At 35.2% G+C, this 22,557-nt stretch overlaps 1 protein-coding gene across 6 annotated transcripts in view; it reads left to right on the top strand.

Annotated features, from left to right (window-relative positions):
* LOC106086219 (microtubule-associated protein futsch) overlaps positions 1-22,557 on the top strand; it is a 105,779-nt gene that overhangs the window by 59,813 nt on the left and 23,409 nt on the right. For 2 of the 6 annotated variants that reach the window (XM_013250796.2, XM_013250794.2), the window contains exons 2-3: positions 20,797-22,160; positions 22,224-22,521. In XM_013250796.2, the coding sequence (XP_013106250.2) occupies positions 21,457-22,160; positions 22,224-22,521 (1,002 nt within the window). In that variant the 5' untranslated portion in view covers positions 20,797-21,456. The other 4 variants (XM_013250797.2, XM_013250795.2, XM_059366297.1 and 1 more) reach the window with 4 other exon arrangements.

The following is a 22,557-nucleotide window of genomic DNA, read 5'->3' as shown; positions in this document are numbered from 1 at the left end:
GCCTCGGAATCACTTTCTGATTTGATTTGTCTATGTCCGCCTGTCTGCCTGTCCATGTTGACTTGCGTACAAAGTACAGGTCGCAATTTTCAAAATTGTTTTTCCTAAGATCAACATTTTAATGACATTTTTTCTAAACTAATTTTAATGAAGACAAAATTTCATCGTAATATTTTTAAAGACGAAACTTCATCACAGTTTTTCCTAAAGACAAAATTGTAATAATTCAGCATAACATTCTCATCAGCCCCAAAATTTCTTTTCAATTTTTCCTAACGACAAAATTTCAATAAAAATTTTTACGCCAATCCCAATTTCATTAGGATAAATGAAATTTTACTAAGACAGCTCCATTCTTGGGTATTTTTCTACCCTCTCGTATTAAATGGGTTAATGACATTTTCTTTAAAGACCGTGTCACCCAGATTTACATTTTAAAATAATTATTTTAAATGAAACCATTCCTTTTTTTCCTTGTAATTTCACAATACAGTGCAAATGAAAGTTTTGCCCATGAACATTCGACTAAGGAACAGGGGCAAACTTCTCACATATGATGATAAGGGGTCTCATTTTTATAGCCGAGTCCGAACACACATCGCACATCTTTTCCCGCAAAATCCGATTTCGATCGATTTTAATAAAGTTCGGAGGAGAACAACGTGGGTAGATGAAGGTGGTGTGTCACGATCAGCTGAAACAGACATCCAGTTTTACGGCATTAAAATGTTAGTTCTGTGTTTACATTCTCAGCAAACTATTCCATTTTTTGCTTGTTCTCTTTGTTTAAGTGTCTCTTTCTCTCATTTAACTGGCGCACGTACGTAAACGAGGGCAAGTTTCTTTGGTTGGCGGATTGCACCATAAAATTTGTGGTTTAAGTAGAACGTAGATGGCTCGTCGTAGAAATTGGTCAACTTTTTTTTTTTTTTTTGAATATTTAACTTTTATTGTTCCTTAATTTTTTTAATTCATTTGCGTAAAATTTTATGAAAATAGATGTCATTTAACAAACAATAACCTTTTGAAATCATAAATCTAGTTTGAGATCAAATTAGAATATGCGCAAAAGAAAAAATTTCATCAAAATACTGAAGCCACAACTATCACAATAAAACTACAATATTCGCAAAGAAAATCACATTTTGAAGGATTTGCAAGATTAGGGGCGGCCTGAAAATAGTGTGTTGGCAAACCGTACAAAATTTAGCTCTGACTTTAACCACATGTCACCGCCAATGAGCCAATTCCTGCACCCAATAGCTACGACAATTTTCAAAAAAAAAAAGAAAATTGAGGTATCTTAACCAATTTCACTGTAACAGACAAATTTTGGCATTTTTAGATTTTGAAACAAATGTGGGGTTGGTCCCCCCCAAAATAAAATCCTTGATGCGTCTCTGGTGTGGTCATTTGTTACCGATTCTGTCGATGCAAGTCGGTTTAGATTTAGATATATCTCCCATATATACATATGTCGCCCGATTGTTCTCCAGGGCCACTACAAGCGCACACAAATAGCTGCCAGGTACAAAAAAAAAAAAAACAAATAAGAATTTCTAAGGCACACTCATTGTTAAGTAACATTTTGGCGATAAAGAACTATCCATCTCAAAGTAGCTATTTGAATGTGCGAAAACAACAACTCCCATGAGTATTTATTTTGTTTTATTTGTAACATAATGAATACAGCAAATTATAATACAAAAACATAATGGAGTTGTGCGAGTTATATAATTGTGTATCATTACATAATAAATAAATCCAAATATACTATGGAAGACTTTAAATTAGAGATATGCTTATAATTGATGAAATATCGAGTTTCAATTATGCTACAACCTTAAATTGAACTTGACATCCTCTTCAATATGCAAAACCTATTTTTAAATTAAAATAAAACAAATAAAAACGTGCTTAGTTCGGCCAGGCCGAATCTTGGGAACCCACCATCATGGATTCTGCTAAAATATGGGAGCTATATCTGGTTACAGACCGATTTGGGCCATACTTGGCACTGTTGTTGAAAGTCATAACAAAATCGAAAAAAAAATTCTGCTTGTAAGGGCTCAAGAATTCAAATCGGGAGATCGGTTTATATGGGAGCTATATCCAAATCTGAACCGATATGACCCATTTGCAATCCCCAACGACCTACATCAATATTAAGAATCTGTGCAAAATTTCAGCGAACGCGTAAAGCTGTTCGACCGCTATCGTGATTTCGACAGACGGGCGGACGGACGAACATCTCTAGATCGACTCAGGGTGTCGAGACGATCAAAAATATATATACTTTATGAAGTCCTAGATTAATATTTGAGATGTTACAAATGGAATGTCTAAATGAGTATACCCACATCCTATAGTGGTGGGTATAAAAATATACTTAAACATAAGCATGACGCTGAATTAATTTATAAATAAAGAAAAACCAGGTGAAACCCCGAATAACAAGTCCTATATATCAACAATGAAAGGTATTTTCAGGGTAAAAAAACGTTATATCTGTCACCGATTCTTACAAGAATTTATCGCAAAAAAATGTACTTTTATCGTAAACAAAGTCCAACGTTTTTCAGAAAAGAAGTTTGGTAGATAAAAATTTCCTTTATGTTAAACCAATTTTTTTTTTTTTGCGTGCAGATTGAATAGTTCCATAAATGGTAGGTAAACGATGTTGGTTACTGGTTTGATTGCCGAGACCGATACATAGCATATACATATTCACTGATTAGTCCAAAAGTATATATATTTGGGCTAATCCACATAAATCCTGGGGTTTGAAAGTGGTATGGAGCGATCGCAGGAAACAATTTCGTTTGACGGATCTAGTGCTTCTGCCTTTAATTATATCTAACTCTTAAATCAATATACAAATTGTGTATAATGAAAAATGTTATTACTTTATATTTAGTTTTGCAACTGAAAATGCTGGAGCCAGTCTACATCCTTACAACGTTTGTATTAATATTTCAACATTTCTCGTAATAGACTGTGTGTGTGTGTGTGTTTTTTTTTTTGTTGTTCACACCCTCTGTTAGGCAGGTGTCAGATACAAAAATTAAACTAAAGTCATGGACAATGCACCCCCATTTGGTGGATATCATATTTGTAATGGGATACAATATCATCCGACGGCGTGTCTTTTTTGACGCCGGTCGATGTCATGGTTGTTGTCATATGCCGTCATATTCATAACAGATGAAGATAGATACACACACTCAAAAAAAATTAAAAAAAAAATATTTTTTATTAAAATGGAAAAATATAAAAACCTATAAAATAGAGAAAGTATAAAAAATACAAAAAATAATAAAATTAAATAAAAATATAAAAAATTATAAAAATACAAAACAAAATAATAATATAAAAAATTATAAAAATATAATAAATAATAAAAATATAAAAAAATTTTAAAATAATCATAAAAAAATAAAAAAACAAGAAAATAAATAATGAAGATTTAACCCAAAAGAATCTCAATATATAAAAAATTAAAAAAAATATGTAAATAAGAAGACTATTAAAAGAATACAAAGAAAATATAAAAAATATATAAAAATAAAAAAATAGCAAAAATATAAAAATATATATAAAAAAATTAAAAAATAAATAAAAAATATATAAAAAAATATAAAAATATATAAAATATAAAAAAAATTGAGAAATAAAAAAAAAAATCAAAAATTCAAAAAAAAGAAAAGATATAAAATGTAAAATGAATAAAAAAAGGTTTTTATACTTTAACGAATATATAAACAATATAAAAAAGAATAATTATTAAAATATTTAAAAAATGTTTACTATTGGGTTGCCCAAAAAGTAATTGCGGATTTTTTAAAAGAAAGTAAATGCATTTTTAATAAAACTTAGAATGAACTTTAATCAAATATACTTTTTTTAAACTTTTTTTCTAAAGCAAGCTAAAAGTAACAGCTGATAACTGACAGACGAAAGAATGCAATTACAGAGTCACAAGCTGTGAAAAAATTTGTCAACGCCGACTATATGAAAAATCCGCAATTACTTTTTGGGCAACCCAATATATCAAAACATAAAAAATAAAAATAAGAAAATAAAAAATAAGACAATGTTAAAAATTGTTATATAAAAAAAACTTAAAAAAAAAAAACAACATGTAGAACAAATTTTTTAACAATATAAAAATTAGTAAAAACGTGCTAAGTTCCAAAATGGATCGCATGTCAAGTTCTTTGTATGCCTCTTTGAAATATATATCAGCTATATCAAATTATTGACCGATATTGACGGTACTTGTCATGGCTGTTTAAAGTCATAGAAAAACACAACCTCTTCAGAGGCTCAGAAACTAAAATTGGGATATCGGTTTATATGGCAGCTATATCAGGTTATCAACGGATTAAGACGGAACAGTTCTTGGAAGTCATACCAAAATGACATATACAATATTTCAAACAAATTGGATAAGAACTCCGCCCTCTTGAAGCCATAGAAGTCTAATCGGATGGTCGGTTTATATGGTGGCTATATCAGGTTATGCATCGATTTAGACCATATATGGCACAGTTGTTGATAGTCATACCAGAACGATATGTGCAAAATTTCAGCTAAATTGGCAAACCGAGAGATCGGTTTATATGGGAGCTATATCAGTTTATAGACCGATTTGGACAGTACTTGGCACAGTTGTTTGAAGTTATAACTGAGTAATATGTGCAAAATTGTAACTAAATCGGACAAAAATTGCGGCTTTTGGGAGTTCAAGAAGTCAAATCGGGAGATCGGTTTATATGGGAGCTATGTCAGATTATAGAGCGATTTGAACCGTACTTGGCACAGCTGTAACAGAACACTATGCCGTAACAGAACACTATGTGCCAAATCAGACAAAAATTGTGGCTTCAATGGGCTCAAGAAGTCAAATGCAGAGATCGGTTTATGTGGGAGCTATATCAGGTTATGGACCGATTTCGACTGTAACTGGCACAGTTGCTTAAAGTCATAACAGAGCACAATGTCCAAAATTGTGGCTAAATCGGACAAAAATTGTGGCTTCCAGGGGCCAAAAGAGTCAAATCGGGAGATCGGTTTATATGGGAGGTATATCCAAATCTGAATCGATGTGGCCCATTTGCAAACCCTTAACGACCCGCATCTATACTTACAGATACTTGTATCTGTAAAAAATTTAATGCGGCTAGCTTGACGCGTCCGTTCGCTGTCGTGATTTCTACAGACGAACGGGCAGACATGGCTAGATCGACTCGGAATGTCGAGACGATCCAGAATGTATGTACTTTATGGGGTCGCAGAGCAATATTTCGAGGTGTCACAAACCGAATGACCAGATTAGTATACCCCCATCCTATAGTGGTGGATATAAAAATTCTTAACTTTTATTGGGCATTACAGCAAATTTATACAAGACGGTGCTACATGCCACACGGAGGCCACCGTAGCGCAGAGGTTAGCATGTCCGCCTATGACGCTGAACGCCTGGGTTCGAATCCTGGCGAGACCATCAGAAAAAATGTTCAACGGTGGTTTTCCCCTCCTAATGCTGGCAACATTTTCGAGGTAATATGCCATGTAAAACTTCTCTCTAAAGAGGTGTCGCACTGGGGCACGCCGTTCGGACTCGGCTATAAAAAGGAGGCCCCTTATCATTGAGCTTAAAAAAACTTGAATCGGACTGCACTCATTGATATGTGAGAAGTTTTAACATTTTATTTCATGGTTGGGACCCATCAATTGGTCGCCTAAGTTATATAGACCGTTCTATCGATTCAAACTCAGATTTCATGCATTTTTCTAGCTCTTAAAAAATCACCCTTTACAAAACATAAGTCATTATTAAAAATAGGAAAGTTTTCCTTACATAATTTACATTTTGAATTCCAACTCCAATTTCCCTCAAAAAAAGGGAAGGCTCTTATTAAAGTTCATTTTATGTAGAATTTGTTTTCCTTTTTTTTCAGTGTATATAGTAAAGAGTGCATAACTTTAAAGCATTTGTTTTAATGCAAATGAAAAAAATAAACCAACTCGTACGATATACAATATGGTCATTGCTATGTCTGTTCCATACCAATGACTCGATTATTCTCTAGGGAAGTAGCAAAAAAAAAAAAAAAAAAAAATTATATATAGTTCTGGTCAATGGCAGTTTGAAGTCTGGCGAAATATGGCCACTGATTACTTTTTACTTTGTTAAAGTGCAACATGTTGTTGTTACATTTATCATGTTAACGTTTTTATTATTCACTTATTCGTTTTGTTCATTTATCATCCATGGATATGATGTTGGTGGAAAATGGGTGTTGAAGATTTATTTGATATGACCATATATGTTGAAAATGTTCCTTATGGATTGTAATAAACTTAAAAACTTAATAGTCCATGCAAAGTTAAAAAAAAATATTTCCAACAACAAAAACAGAAGCCAAAAAATGGAGGTTATTAAATAAACTCAAATATTCGGTTATGTTACTTTGTTTTTGGTTGAAAATAATTTTTTGTATGCAAAAATTGTATATAGAAAAAAATTATAAAACAACAAAAAATACAAAAATTTACACTGAAAAAAAAGGTGACCGAAAAATTAAGATTTTTATTCGTTAGAATTTTATTTGTCGTCTTAATTGCAAATTTTGCAATCTTTTATCCGATATGGCCTTTTGAGGCTGAAGAAATTCAATTTTTTTTATGCCCACCACCGAAGGATTAGGTGAATATACCCCCATTTTGTCATTCCGTTTGCAACACATTGAAATATCCGTTTCCGACCCTATAAATTATATATATTCTTGATCAGCGTAAAAATCTAAGACGATCTAGCCATGTCCGTCCGTCTGTCTGTTGAAATCATGCTACAGTCTTTAACAATAGAGATATTGAGCTGAAACTTTGCACAGGTTCTTTTTTGTCCATTAGCTAAGTTCGAAGATGGGCTATATCGGACTATATCCCCCATATAGACCGTTCCGCCGATTTAGGGTCTTAGGCCCATTTATTATCCGATTTTGCTGAAATTTGGGACAGTTAGGCCAGTCGAGTCACTTCAATTTGGGCCAAATCAAGCCAGATTTAGATATAGCTGCCATATAAACCGATCTCTCGATTTAAGGTTTTGGGCCGATAAAAGGCGCATTATTTTCCGATTTCGCCGAAATTCGGGAGATTGAGTTGTATAAGGCCCTTCAACATCCTTCTTCAATTTGGCACAGATGGGTCCAGATTTTGATATAGCTGCCATATAGACCGATCTCCCGATATAAGGTTTTAGACCCATAAAAGGCGTAATTATTGTCCGATGTCGCCGAAATTTGGGACAGTCGACGTCGCCGAAATTTGGTACAGTGAGTCGCGTTAGGCTCTTCAAAAACTTTCTGCAATTTGGACCAAATCGATTCAGATTTGGATATAGCTGCCATATAGACCGATCTCTCGATTTAAGATTTTGGACCCATAAAAGGCGCATTTATTGTCCGTTTTCGCCGAAAGTTGGGACAGGGTGTTGTGTTAGGCGCTTCGAAAGCCCTCTGAAATTTAGCCCAGATCGGTTCAGATTTGGATATAGCTGCCATAAAGACAGATCTCTCGATTTAAAATCTTGGCCCCATAAAAATCACATTTATAATCCGATTTCTCTGAAATTTGACTTATGTTTGGCGTTTCCACATCCGTGTCGTATATGGTTCAGATCAGTCTATGTTTGGATATGGCCACCAAAAAGACCAATATTTTATTCTACAAAATTGAACAATGACTTGTACTTATTAGACCTCTCAATATCCAAATCGGACCATATTTCGATAAAGCTGCTATGGGGGCATAAATTATAAATTTTTAACCGGATTATGACGAAAGGTGATTTACATATATACCCGAGGTGGTGGGTGTCCAAATTTCGGCCCGGCCGATAGGACAATTTTACTTGTCTTATCGTATGAAAATCTTAGAAGGTTCTATTTGATATATCAATAGGTATGCAATATTAAAGTCTGACTAGGTTTGGAGATAAGTTCTATATATTAAAAATAGTACGTAGACTAGTTGGCATAGGGTATTATATAGTCGGCTCCGCCCGACTTTTACCTTTCCTTACTGGTTAATTTTAGTTTTAAATGCTAAAACTTATCACCCTAATGTTAGTTACTCTCTGCTCCCATGCTTTCACCTACCATCAAAGGTACAATGTACCATAACATATCTGTTCTCTCTTTAGATTACAAAACGCCAGTGTATGTAAATACGTGCATGCCTGCTAAGTGGGTTTGTTTGTATTCTCGTGTGTTGTTCTTGTTGTTGTTAAAAACTAATTTAAATATGTAAATATTAGACAATCAACGACAACAGCAACAACACAAAATGCATACGCCACACACTCACACAGATTGTGGGTCAATGAACAAAGTCGTCTTTATTATCGCCATGATCAACACTAATTTAATAATAAAAATATAAAAACATTGTAATTTGTATTTTTTTTATCTCATTCCCCCTTTTTGAAACAAATGGGGGTGGTTTTGTGGGTCATCTTCTAATGTGTGTGTGTGTGTGGTGTCCCCTTTTATTTTCATATTTGGTGTTTTTATTTTTGTAGGTTTCGTAATTTGCCTAAGTTTTTAACATATACCTAATTTGTAATTAAACCTTTTATTAGAGAAAAGTGAAGTGTTAGGGCAATGTCAGTTTTAATTGAAAGAAATTTTGTTAATAAGAAATTAAAAACATTTTGGTTGTAGTGTGTCTAACGGTACTGTGTTTAACGATATTGTATTTCAACGTTGAACTCTAGCGATTTCGATTAACCGACTTGCATGTATCGATTTCAAATGTGAAGACTATCAAGAATATTTAATTCATAAATAGTCGCAGATTGTTCTTCAGGTGTTACATATGTAATGACTAGCGGTGGTGCCTTCCAATAGCAACACGAGCTTGCATCTGGCAACACTAGTATTGGGATTTTAATAAATGTAAATACGATCTCAAATCAATATTATAAGCAATGACGCGATAAGCATTGCCAACTCCCCATGCGAAGGGTAGGGTATAGCAATTAATTAAATATTAAAAAAACAAAAACAGAATAAAAAGAAATGAAAAACAAGTAAAAACGTGATAAGTTCGGCCGGACCGAATCTTGGGAACCCACCACCATAGATTCTGCAAAAAAGTTATACAAAATTAATTTGTTTGAACGGCATTATTTTATTCTATATACCGAACTTCTATCAAACCGAACAATGATCGAGATACCGCTATATCAGGAAGCTATATCAGTTTATAGACTGATGTGGACCGTATTTGGCACAGTTGTTGGAAGTCATAAAAGAACACCACTTGCGAAATTGCAGCCAAATAGGACAAAAATTGCGGCTTGTAAGGGCCCAAGAAGTCAAATCGGAAGATCGGTTTATATGGGAGATATATCAGGTTGTAGACCAAATTTTTTCCGTACTTGGAATAGTTGTTGGAAGTCATAACAGAACACTACATACAAAATTTTAGCCAAATCGGACAAAAATTGCGGCTTGTAAGGGCCCAAGAAGTCAAATCGGGAGATCGGTTTATATGGTAGCTATATCAGGTTATAGACCAATTTTTACCGTAGTTTGTACAGTTGTTGGAAGTCATAACGGAACACCACGTGCAAAATTTTAGCCAAATCGGACAAAAATTGCGGGCTCCAGGGACTCAAGAAGACAAATCGCTTCAGATGGGAGCTATAACAGGTTATAGACCGATTTCAACTGTACTTGGCACAGTTGTTGGAAGTCATAACGGAACACAACATGCAAAATTTTGAGCCAAATCGGGCAAAAAATTGCGGTATCCAGGTGCTCAAGAAGTCAAATCGGGAGATCGATTTATATGGGAGCTATATCTAAATCTGAACCGATATAGGTCATTTGCAATACCCAACGACCTACATCGATATTAAGTCTCTGTACTAAATTTCAAGTGGCTATCTTTACGCTTTCGACATCTATCGTGATTTCGCAGACGGACGGACTTTATACTTTATGGGGTCGCAGATCAATATTTGGAGGTGTTACAAACGGAATGACTAGATTAATATACCCCCATCCCATGGTGGTGGGTATAAAAAAAAGAGAATAAAAAGAAATGAAAAACAAAATTACAAAAATAAATAGTTACTATTTCTGGCATCTGACTTAATCGACCAATCTTTTATTGCTTGTCTCTGCAACAAACAAAGGGTTTTTCGTTATATCTTTTGCATTTGGTTCTCTCATCTATTGTAGAAATACTGTTGTTAACATTCACTGTTAAAAACTTTAAAAGTTGTTATTGTTTACTTCGGGTGTTTGTTTTTTTTATACCTATAAAATAGTTCCAGTTTTAGTTTTTTTTCATCTGGTATGTTGGAAATCAATCGTACGAGAAACCTTGACGTCAAAGTACGACAAGCACCAAAAACCTCAGCAGTCAGCCATTGAGTAACTCTCTCATTCACACTTCAAATCAAGACACGCAGTAAATAACTTTGTTGATAGTTAGGAATTGAGGAATTATAATACCTTCCTATGAGTTGTGTGCGGACGACTGAGTGACTTCCATCATTCCTTCACGTTGGGGTCGATGTTATTGTTGTTTATTGTGCGTTTGCATATTATGGCGCGCAAAATAGTTGTTTTTATTTCAAGTAAAACTAATGCCACTACGGCGTTGATTCATAAAGAAGCCTTCTCACCACCCACTTTAACTCGATCGATTCATAACATACACTCACAATAACTCTTTTGCTTGCTCTCTCTCTCTCTCTCTCTCGCTTTGCTATGCTCTTGCTCTCTCAAAGACTTCTATATTAACATCACTTAAAACGCAATTTTTTTTGTTATTGCCTTCGCAGATACATTGAATACAACGACCACAAACTTATAAACGGACTGAGGGACGGACAGACGGACGTACGTACAATCGTCGTCAAACGCAATGGCAAGCAAAGAAGAGAGATCCTACCAACAACTCTTTAGACATGTTTTTGTTTTTCTGTGATAACAACATCGTCAGAGCTATATTGGCCCCTTTTGTTTTCATACTGCTGTTGTTTTTCTTTCGATTTCATCATACATATTTTTTGTTTTTGTTTATATGTGTGTTTTTTTTTATTATTATTTATACTTTGTTTTGAACTATGTGGGGGAACTAGACACAAAAGAGAGGTAAACGCGAATTTATTCACAAAACACTTAAATTAGTCTAAGTTTAGTGATAAAAGCCAATAGATACGCGTTTCAAGCGGAAACAAAAACTTTCACGCAATTTAAGTGATACAAACAAAAATTTTACAAAATACTTACGGAACGTATAAAATTATTAAAAATTTTGCGGAAATACTTTTTCAAAACTGGAAATCAAATACAAATGTGTGAACCTTGTGAATTTTAATTATTAGGTATAATAAAAAAAAATAATGTGTGACAACAATAAATATCGCTAATCTTGAGAAAAGAAAAAAAATCAAATCAAATATAACAAAAAGTGCGTAGATTATACATGAATATATTTTCTTAAGATTTCGTTTGAAGTGTGTAAAACAAATAAAAAAAAAACAAAAATGGAATTGTTTAGGTAGCTTTTAATAACAAAAAGGAAATATGTGTGAGTGCAGGGATGCCAACTAGAGTAAATTTTTGTTAGAAAAAAATACATTATAAATAAATAACAAAATTAGAAAAAAAAATAAAATTAAGCATGTAAAACTATAATAGATTGAATTGAATTTGGATATAAATAATTTAATCTATATATATTTTAATAAAGAAGTGCAAAACGTGTGAGTGCAGGGATGCCAACTTGTGTCAAATTGTTAAAAAAAAATAATAATAAGAAGTAAGAAAAATGAAATAGGAAATAAATAAAAAATAATAAAAACAAAAACAAAACATTAAAAAAATGAGATAAAACACTAATATTAAAAATAATAAAAAATAGACCACTCAAAAAAAATTGTGAGTAAAAACAGCAAAAATTTTCGCTGTAGCAGCAGAAACTCTGCTGAAAATGGGATAGCTGTATTTTTTGGCTAAAACATAAAGAAAAAATGAAAAAAACCCACAAAAACAAAATATAATGCGTATAAAAAAATATTAATTTATTATTATTTAGTAATAAGAAAAGTATAAAAAATTATCTACTTATATTGGTATAAAAAATATTTAAAACAATGTGTCGACACAAGTGCAAGTGTTGCGATTTTAATTTGCTCCCACCAGACATCAGGATCAATTGCTACAAATTTAAGTTAATATGCGAATTAAAGATATAAATAATTTTATAGAAAGTAGCAGAAAAAAATTTAAAAAAAAATTCAAACTTTCACTTAAAATCATGTCAATAATGAATACATTAAAGATATTAAAGTTAAAAATAAATTTATGGGATTAAAAACATGTGTGTGTGTGATAACTATCAAAAAGGCTACAAAAAGGCTCTGCTTCATTCAACAACCATTATAAAGATGTGAGACAGTTATCTATGTTGGCATCCCTAGGCATATAAAGTAAATGCAAATGTGGAACATTCCATTAAGGAAAAGTGACTTCTCACATATCAATGAATGCTGTCCGATTCAAGTTTAAGCTCAATGGTAAGGGGCCTCCTTCTTATAGCCGATGCCGAACTGCGTGCCACAGTGCGACACTTCTTTGAGGAGAAGTTTTTACATGGCTGCCATACCATTCTTTCAAATTGAATAGTTCCTCACAAATGTCGCCAGCATTAGGTGTGGATACACACCGCTGAAAATTTTTTCACCACAACGAGCATCCGTGAATTAAATGAGATTTAATTTATAATTAAAATTTAATTTATAATTAAAAACTCAACAGGTCTACGAACAACCAGATTCAGAATTTAACAGAAGCAAAAATTTGTTCTTACTCTTTTTGTTCAATATTGTTCTTAGTAACTGTTGTCTCTATTATTTTTTCCAACACTGTACATACTTATGCATATGTTTGACTGACAACATTATGTCCCACAAAAAAGTGCTATCACTTTATATCAATTATATCCAAGTTTTATGATATTAAGTATAACTTTTGCAAGAGTGAAATAAGAAAACAAATCACGAAAACAAATAAAGTGAAAAGTTAATACTCCTAGGAGGAAATTTGTGTTTTTGTTCAAAAAAGGAGTATTAACTTATTCGGTCCGTTTGTAATGCGACGAAATATAGATCTAAAATAAATTAACACGTCAACCTTAAACTGATTTGTAAGGAATGGAAGAACCTTTTGGAGAATCCAAAGTTTTGACCATTTTAATCGTCAGGTTACGGTATTTTGTCACTTGTCGAATTGCAAACTGTGTCCGATAGACGGTCTCCCTATTTTTTTTAATACCCTCCACCATAGAATGGAGGTATTCTAACTTCACTATTCCGTTTGTAACACCTCGAAATATTGATCTAAGACACCACAAAGAATGTATGTTCTTGGTCGTCTTGACATTTTGAGTTGGTCTAGCCATGTCCGTCCGTCTGTCTGTCTGTGGAAAGCACGCTAACTTTTGAAGGAGTAAATCCATCCGCTTCAAATTTTGCATAAATACTTCCTATAAGTGAAGGTCCGATCTCCAGATTTTACTTCTTGAGCCTCTAGAGGGAAATTTTACACAATAACTTTTCCAATGACCTCCAACTTACGTATGGTTCAAATCGGCCCAAAACCTGAAATAGCTTCCATATAAACCGACCTCACGATACGACTTTTTGAGCCTCTAGAGAGTGCAATTCATCGGATTTGGCTGAATTTTTTACTATGGCGTCTTGTACAACGTTTAATGGATGTATCAATCATGGTTCGAATCAGTCTAAAACCTTATATAGCCATATAAACCAATCTCCCGATTCTATTTCTTGACCCTCCAGAGGGCGTAATTCTCATCCGATTTTGCTGAAATTTGGCACTGTAACTGTATCTATAACCTCTTACAAACTTGCCAAATATGCTCTGACTCGGTCCATGACCTCCAACAAACGTGCCAAATATAGTCGGAATCGGTTCATGACCTCTAACAAACGTGCCAAATATGGTCTAAAACGGTCCATAACCTGATATAGCTTCCATATAAATCGATCTTCCGATTTTATTGTTTAAGCCTCTAGAGGGCTGAAATTTTGCACAGTGACTTCTTCTATGCCCTCTAACAAACGTGCCAAATATGGTCCGAATCGGTATAACCTGATATAGCTACCATGCAAACCGATCTCCCCATTTTATTTCTCTTCCGATTTGGTTGAAATTTTGCACAATGGGATCTAAAATCCAAGCCAAGTATGGCCCGAATCGGTTAACAACCTGGCATAGCTACAATAGCATAGCAATTCTTATCCATTATCCTTTGATTGCCTATAAAGAGATACCGGGCAAAGAACTTGACAAATGCGATCCATAGTGGAGAGTATATAAGATTCGGCCCGGCCGAACTTTGTACGCTTGTTTGAGTTTTGCCCGTTCTCTAGTCTGTAGGCCTCTGAGGATCATTGCAGCTATGACAAGGGCTACGGACTTCGCTATAGTTCTTCTGTAAATTGTAACCCTTAGATCAACAATTCTCCTTACCGAAAGTAGAGATTTCCCTCAATATTTTTAGGTAACGTCCAACTCTTGTTACATGTATCCCTTAGAAGTTTGCCGTTACCTTTGCAGCCTTTGTGATCATACGTCGAATGCGTGGTCCGCTTCGTGTCCATACAGATTTTGAAGTACTTGACTGGTCCATTAGTCGTTACAAGTATATCAACTATCCACATGCGCAGCTTGTACTGGGATACTCTTTTTGGTAAAAAGAGTAATCCTGTCTTGAGCATCGCCAGTTACTAATAGTGTAAGTGCAGCCGGTTCTTAGCCCTTATTTCCACCAGCCTTAGCTTGCGTTCGATCTCTTCCTTATTGCTGCACGTGATGACAGCAGCAATGTCGCATCGTATCCTGCTATAAATGTTCTACCGGGAATTCATAGCCAAATTGTCTGCTCTTCCATTACCCATTACTCCGCTTTAAGTGCCGGGCCTGAGCGGAGTAAGGGGAATGAAAGAACAAACGATTTAACAGTGAAGGGCCAGAGAACTGCCGTCAATAAACTTGGCTAACCCGAAGCCTTAAGAGAGTGGGCGACGAACGCGCATGTAACACTGTGGAGCAGGGAAACTGTCGGTAGGACGACGAAAATCCTATAAGGAAATTCGATTCGGGAGATGATGCTATTACTGAAAGGAAGTAAGACGAAGGTCAGTATAGCTTTCGAAATAGGTGTGGCAAGTAATAGCATGTGTAGGGCTTATGGGGAAGATGATAGACGTTGGCGCCTTTCCTATTTGATTGCCCAGCTTCCACGGCTAATAGACACCAGTACGGCCCGGCACGGGATAGCTTGAGCACCTCGCAGGCTGGAACTTTGAGGTGCAATCTGTGTGGTGCTCCTAGCTGTAACAAGAAGCTTAACTCTGAGCTAACGGTCGTTTCCACAGATTGCCGATAATGGAATGCTCCTTACAGAGTAGCAGTCGCGGACAATCAGCAGTATCGAACGAAGAGTCTCAGTGAGAGGCCGGGCGGCATTGGCTCTTGCATAAATACTGAGTGCCTATGATGCTCAATATGTCACGGCGAGTTATTGGCGCCTTTAAATAACCAACGGCCAACATGTTCCCACGGCGATCGGTTCTTTGAGCAGGAACGAGCTTGCTCACCTACAGGAGCTTGGGGAGGGTCGCCACCTCCACAGGCAAATGTTAATGTAGCTTTTCAAGCCAAACCAACCTAATACTAAGGGCTTGAAATTTTGTACAAATACTTTAAATTAGTAGGAGGCCACAGTGGCGCAGAGGTTAGCATGTCCGCCTATGATGCTGAATGCCTGGGTTCGAATTCTGGCGAGATCATCAGAAAAATGTTTAGCGTTGACTTTCCCCTACTAATGCTGCCGACATTTGTGAGGTACTATGCCATGTAAAAAAAACTTCTCTCCAAAGAGGCTTATCATTGGGCTTAAATTTGAATCAGCCTGCACTTGTTGATATGCGAGAAGCTTGCCCCTTATAAAATCTACTAAAATGCATTTTATTTGCATAGGATGGCATAAGACTTAAAAATAATGTTTTTCTTAGAAATCAGCATCGCCACTCCTTCAAAACAAAACGAAATTGTAAACAGTCGTAACAAGTCGAGTGTGGCCATAAACAACGAATGAGGTGGTAATCTTGGCGTATGTAGACAGGGTATTCTATTGCGTTTTTCACCCATTGTTTGTGTGCGTTTTGAAACGTAATGTGTTTTTTTTTTTCAAACTTAAACAAAATAAAATAAACAAAACCAAACCCATAGACTCACAAACACAGATCGTGCAGTGCTTGGTATTTTAAAAAAATTTCATAAAAAAAACTTGTCTTTTGCCTTTCTGCACGAGTGTGTACATTTCCATCAGACTTTTATTTTTTTTTTTTTTTCTTTCTTTGTTTCTTTTTTTTTAATTTTTGTTAAATAATACTTATATTGTTGTAGTTCTTCACAAAGAAATGACTATCCAGTGACTAATCATTCTTAGGTGTCAACCATTGCATGCACGGTCGCTGACAGTGTCGTCTTGAAAAATGAAAATATTTTAATGAAATGCATGGGAACTTTGTGCATGCACATGTAAATAATTTCTACGTAATGCGTCTCAATTTTAGTTAATGAATTACAGCATTTTGGTTTTGTTTTCTTTTGTTTAATGGCAAAGAGAATAGAATTGAAAAAATAAAAATTGCGAATGGAAATAAAAAGTATTTCGTGATTCACTTTTATACACTCGAACCATGGGATCGAGAGAATTGTTAGTGGTCACAAGGTTTGTAAAACTGTGAGAGACCTCTGTTGAAACTGTTGTACCTGTTGTTGTATTCTCATATTGCACTTCCTGAGACGGCGGTCCAGCTGATACTGGTCTGTCAACGCTTAGGGGGGTAAAAAAACAAAATAAGTGTCATTTTTATACCCACCACCGAAGGATGGGGGTATATTAATTTTGTCATTCCGTTTGCAACACATCGAAATATCCATTTCCGACCCTATAAAAATCTAAGACGATCTAGACATGTCCGTCCATCTGTCCGTCTGTCTGTTGAAATCGCGCTACAGTCTTTAAAAATAGAGATATTGAGCTGAAATTTTGCACAGACTCTTTTTTTTTGTACATAAGCAGGTTAAGTTCGAAGATGGGCTATATCTGACTATATCTTGATCTTAGGGTCTTAGGCCCATAATAGCCACATTTATTGTCCGAAATTTGGGACAGTGAGTTGTGTTAGGCCCTTCGACATCCTTCGTCAATTTGGCCCAGATCGGGCCAAATTTGGATATAGCTGCCATATAGACCGATCCACCGATTTAGGGTCATGGGCCCATAAAAGCCACATTTATTATCCGAATTTGCTGAAATTTGGGACAGTCAGTTATGTTAGGCCCTTCGACATTCTTCCTCAATTTGGCCCAGATTGGTTCAGATTTGGATATAGCTGCCATATAGACCGATCCTCAGATTTAATGTCTTAGGTCCATAAAAGCCGCATTTATTATCCGATTTTGTTGAAATTTGGGTCAGTGAGTTGCCTTAGGCCATTCGATAAGCAGAAATGTGATTAAAGATGTGTAATGTTTAAGTACTCTAAAGTGCTCGAGGGCTTATTGGTTGATTAGGTGCCTGTCTAAACAGTTTTTTTGAAAATTTAAAAAAGGAAAAATGTGCCGAACTTTGGATACCCACCACCATGGATATATTAATCATCCTATTTTATTATTAACTCCACTACCATAGCCACAGTTATATATAAATAGGGTCTGGTCTGGATCACATTTTAATCAGGTGGCGAGAACTCCTATACAAGTCACAGTTTGAGCGAAATCAGGCAATAAATCCGCTTTTTATGAGATTAAGAAATCGGTCTATATGGCAGATATAACTAAATATAGTCCGATCTGAACCATATTTGGGTTGGATGTCGGGAGGCTTACAACAACTCACGGTTTCAAATTTCATTAAAATCGGGTAATACATGAAGCTTCTAAATATAGGCCAATCTGAACTATATTCGGATTGGATGTCAAGAGGCTTACAACAATTCACGGTTTCAAATTTCATTAAAATCGGGTAATACATGAAGCTTTTATGGGTTTCAGACCCTAAATCGCCAGATTGGTATATATGCCAGCTATAACTAAATATATTCCGATCTGAACTTAATTTGGGTCGGATGTCGGGAAGCTTACAACAACTCACTGTTTCAAATTTCATTCAAATCGGGTAATACATGAAGTTTTTATGGGTTTCAGACCCTACATCGGCAGATCGGTCTATATGTCAGCCATAACTAAACATAGTCCGATCTGAACCGTATTTGGATCTGAAGTCGGGAAGCATACAACAACTTACTGTTTAAAATTTCAGCGAAATCGGGTAATAAAAAAGTTTTTAAGGGCTTCACACCCTTTATCAGCAGAGCGGTCTGTATCTAAACATAGTCCGATATGAACCATATTTGGATCGGATCACTGTTTCAAAAAAACATTCAATTCGGGTAATAAATGAAGCTTTTAGGGGAAGCCTACTTCAACTCAATGTTTCAATTTAAGCGAAATCGCTGGAATCAAACTAGCAAAAATTAATACATCTAGGAACCGAACAAGGATGATCGAAAGACCGGTTTACATGGGAGCTATATCAGGTTATAGGCAGATTTTGACCGTATTTTACACAGTTGTCGAAAGTTATAACAAAACACTACTTGCTCAACTTCAGCCAAATCGGACAAAAATTGCGGCTTCCTGGGGCTCAAGAAGTCAAAGATTGGGAGATCGGTTTATATGGAATCTATATCAGGTTATAGATCGAATTGACCATACTTGGAACAGTTGTTGGAAGTCATAATATAACACCACGTGCAAATTTTTTTACGGGGAGGACCATCCCCCCTTCCGATAAAACGACACCCAAAATCAAAAGTGTACCGATCGCGACAATATGGAACTCAAATGAAAAGTATTTTGAAGTAGAGTAGGAAAATGATATTGAAAGTTAGATCCAAGTACCTAGGGGTCCTCCCCGACCCCTAAACTACCACAATAGGCATATTGTACGATCATGTCAATATGGAACTCAAATGAAAGGTATTCGGAAGTAGATTACAGATATGACATTAAAAATTAGGTCCTAATAATGGGGACCAAATTGGGTTGTAGTAGTATTTTGATAAAAATTTGGTACATTTTTATACAAGGGGTCAAAATGAACGGTCTAGGTGTACCACATAGTAAGATTACATCAATTCAATAAAAAGCTACACAAACTTCCGAAAAAAAATTTTTTCGAAGAAAATTTGGAATGAATTTCAAAAATCGGTCATAATGACCGGTTGGTCTTTCTAGTGCTAAACTTGAAAAGTTTGACCTGTTCCTCAATGGAATGTTCTGGGGCAAAGTTGTAGTTGCTCTACCTACCCAACGAGTATTAAGTACGGTGTAGAGCGCGCTTTTGTTTTGAAACACTGCCCAATAACCGCTCCAACTCTCCTAAGCGCAGTAAGAGAGAAGAAAGCCTTACTTTCCACTATTCCGACTTGTCAATTCTAAGAACAACAAACACATCAACATTGCCAAACTCTTTTTTGCAGTGCACTTAAACATTAATTGAATGCCTCTGCAAGTGATTTTTGTGCTTACGCCACATTCACCAGCAGCAGGTTCGTTTATTTTGTCTGTTTGCGCTCTTTTATTTTGATCGCAAACAGACAAATCAAAATAATTTATTTTCTGAAACAATTTTGTTCTCCCAAAAAAATAAAATATGCTGATAAAATACAAATTCTACGAAAACAAAATTGGTTGGGAGGAAAAATTTTTTTAAAACATGGGAGATTTTTTCTTAATAAATGGTTGATTTTTTTAAAAAAATACAAATTTTTAAAAATGGCACCAAGCTTCAAAAATGAATTTTATCAGAAAAATTAAAAAACAAAATTGTGGAAGAAACTAAAATTGGCGAAAATAACTTTCTGAAAAAATAATACAAAAATATCAGAAAAAAATCATTTGCGGAAAAAAAATTTTTTAAATAAAAAAAAAATTTTTAAAACAAATAATTTTTTTGAAGTATTTTGAATATACATATTTAAAAATTATTGAATATTTTAAAAATTTATTAGAAATTTTTCTAAAGCAAATCCAAAAAAACAGTTTAAAAAATTATAATTTTCCAAAACAAATAATAATCATTTTCTAATAAACAAATTTAATTTTTTTTATACATAATATGTTTTCTACACAAATTATTTTCCTATAATTCTTTTCTTCCAAGTTTTGAGTTAGTTTACCAGTTTATCAAATATATTGATTAAGTGAAATTTATCGTAGCATAGTTCTAGGCTGTGAAAGAAGCCACAAGAAAAGCTAATCTAATATTGCTGGGGAAGTACATTGAACTTGTTTCATCCATTTGAATTTTACAAACTTATGAAATAACTCCTAATAGCAATACATTGTAGTGTTGCTTTGCTTGTTGAAAAAAGTTAGTCACTCCGAAAAAATTCTCCCCAGTGTCTGTGAAAGCAATAAACTGAACTTTTTTTATATCTAAAAATCCCACTCACACAAATTTTCTACAAGTTTATTCAATTAAATGAAACCGGATTGTTAAAAATTGCTATTATGAAATTTCTTTACCATAAACACGATATAAAAGTGCTATAAAATTTTCATAATACCATTAATAATTTTTATATTTTCCTGTTCTTTGCAGATAATTGGGGTCGCTGACGACACACACAACCATAAAAGCAGAAATAAGAAAAAACAAAAATTATTTCGTTGATAGCTGTAACAACGTTTCAAAATCAGCCATCGATTGCGATCAGCGTTCGTAAAGTATACGAAAAAAAAAGGAAACAAAAGGTTTCTTGGTGTCAGACATAAACACTTGGCAGACAGTTTGTCTCCAACCGATGTGGAAATTTAAGTGACAATAACCACATCGTTGAGTGCAATACAAGAAATAAAAGAGAACAAACACAACACACTCGCTGCACAATAAAACTGAAAAGGAAAGAAAAAAACTACCAAGGTTCGATTAATTAAAAAAAGCACAAATAAATAATTAATATCTTCAAAGAGAACTCGATTTAAACAACAGTAAAAGGAAAGGAGTTGTTGTTGTCGAACGAAATTTCTCTTTTGCCAAACTCTCTTGCTTAGACTTTCTCTTACGATTTTTTCACTCTCTTGGAGTTTTTATGCTTCGAACGAGAGTCTTGAAAAAATCTTAAAAATCCCCAACAATAGAGAAAGAGAAAGGGATATACCGTACACAAAGAGTAATAAGACGAGCCAAGCTTGAAGAGCCCTTAGGCTGCTCCCCCCACTCACCCTACACCATTGATTTCTAAGGACAAAGCATTACAAAATGTCTGCAGATTCACCAAGACGTTCAACGGGCAATACATCACGTGGCCTGGTAGCTGTGCCCTCGATAGTGCCACCACAAGTAGTCAGTGACAGATCAATATTGGACTCTGCCATTGGTTTCATCAATGAGGTCACCTTGGCCCATCCACCTCACACAGATCCCAAAGACACCATAACATGGGCCAGATTTGAGACCGCAGCCGATATTAGTGATCCTCGATTTGGTGAAGATTGGGAATTGGATGGAAATGTTGCACCTCCCTTGTTGCTTATACTAGGCTATGGTCTGGGCGTGCAAGTTTGGGCCATACCCGCCAATGGTGAAGCTGTTGAGGTTCTATCCTGGCGTCATGGCATTGTCTCAGCTTTAAGAGTCTTACCCACACCTTCAACATCAACAGGGGCCATAGAAGAGAATGGTCGGGCCGATGAGCCCATAGATGTCTTTGCTGACAAACGACCCCTCATAGCCTTGGTTGATGGCAGCTCTTCGTCGGGCGCCCAGCCACAATTTTGTGCTGTTAATTTCATTTCCCTTAAGACTGGTACCCAAGTAAAAGCCATCAAATTTAAGAATCCCGTCATAGATGTGCTGGCCAATCGCTCCTCAATTGTGATCACATTTCATGAACGCATAGCGGTTTTTGATGCTCGCACACTGGAGGATCGTTTGTCCATAACAACTTGTTATCCCAGTCCAGGGTAGGTTATTTCTAAGAATTTTGCCAAAAAAAAAGTGATACAAAATTTTCTTCATTTTTTTAGCATCAACCCCAATCCCATTGCCTTGGGTCCCCGCTGGCTGGCCTATGCTGAACACAAACTTCTACACTCCAAGCGTAGTGGAGGTGGCTGTGATGGTGAGGGAGTGGCCAGTTATACGGCCACAGTATTAAATGCCTCCAAATCTTTGGTTAAGGGTCTAAGGGAATTGGGTGAACAAGTGGCTGCCGGTTTGACGGGTACCACAGGCAGCACTTCCAGCTCCAAGAATCCCTCATTCGATTCTGGCATTGGGCCTGATTCCAAACAATCCGGCGTTGTAACCATAATAGATATAAAGGTAGGTTGTACTCAATTTTGTGTTGAATTTAATTTT

Source organism: Stomoxys calcitrans, chromosome 4, assembly GCF_963082655.1.
Source record: "Stomoxys calcitrans chromosome 4, idStoCalc2.1, whole genome shotgun sequence".
NCBI classification, from domain to species: Eukaryota; Metazoa; Arthropoda; class Insecta; order Diptera; family Muscidae; genus Stomoxys; species Stomoxys calcitrans.
The sequence above is the reverse complement of the archived record's forward strand: the minus strand, read 5'-3'. Positions and strand labels throughout refer to the sequence as shown.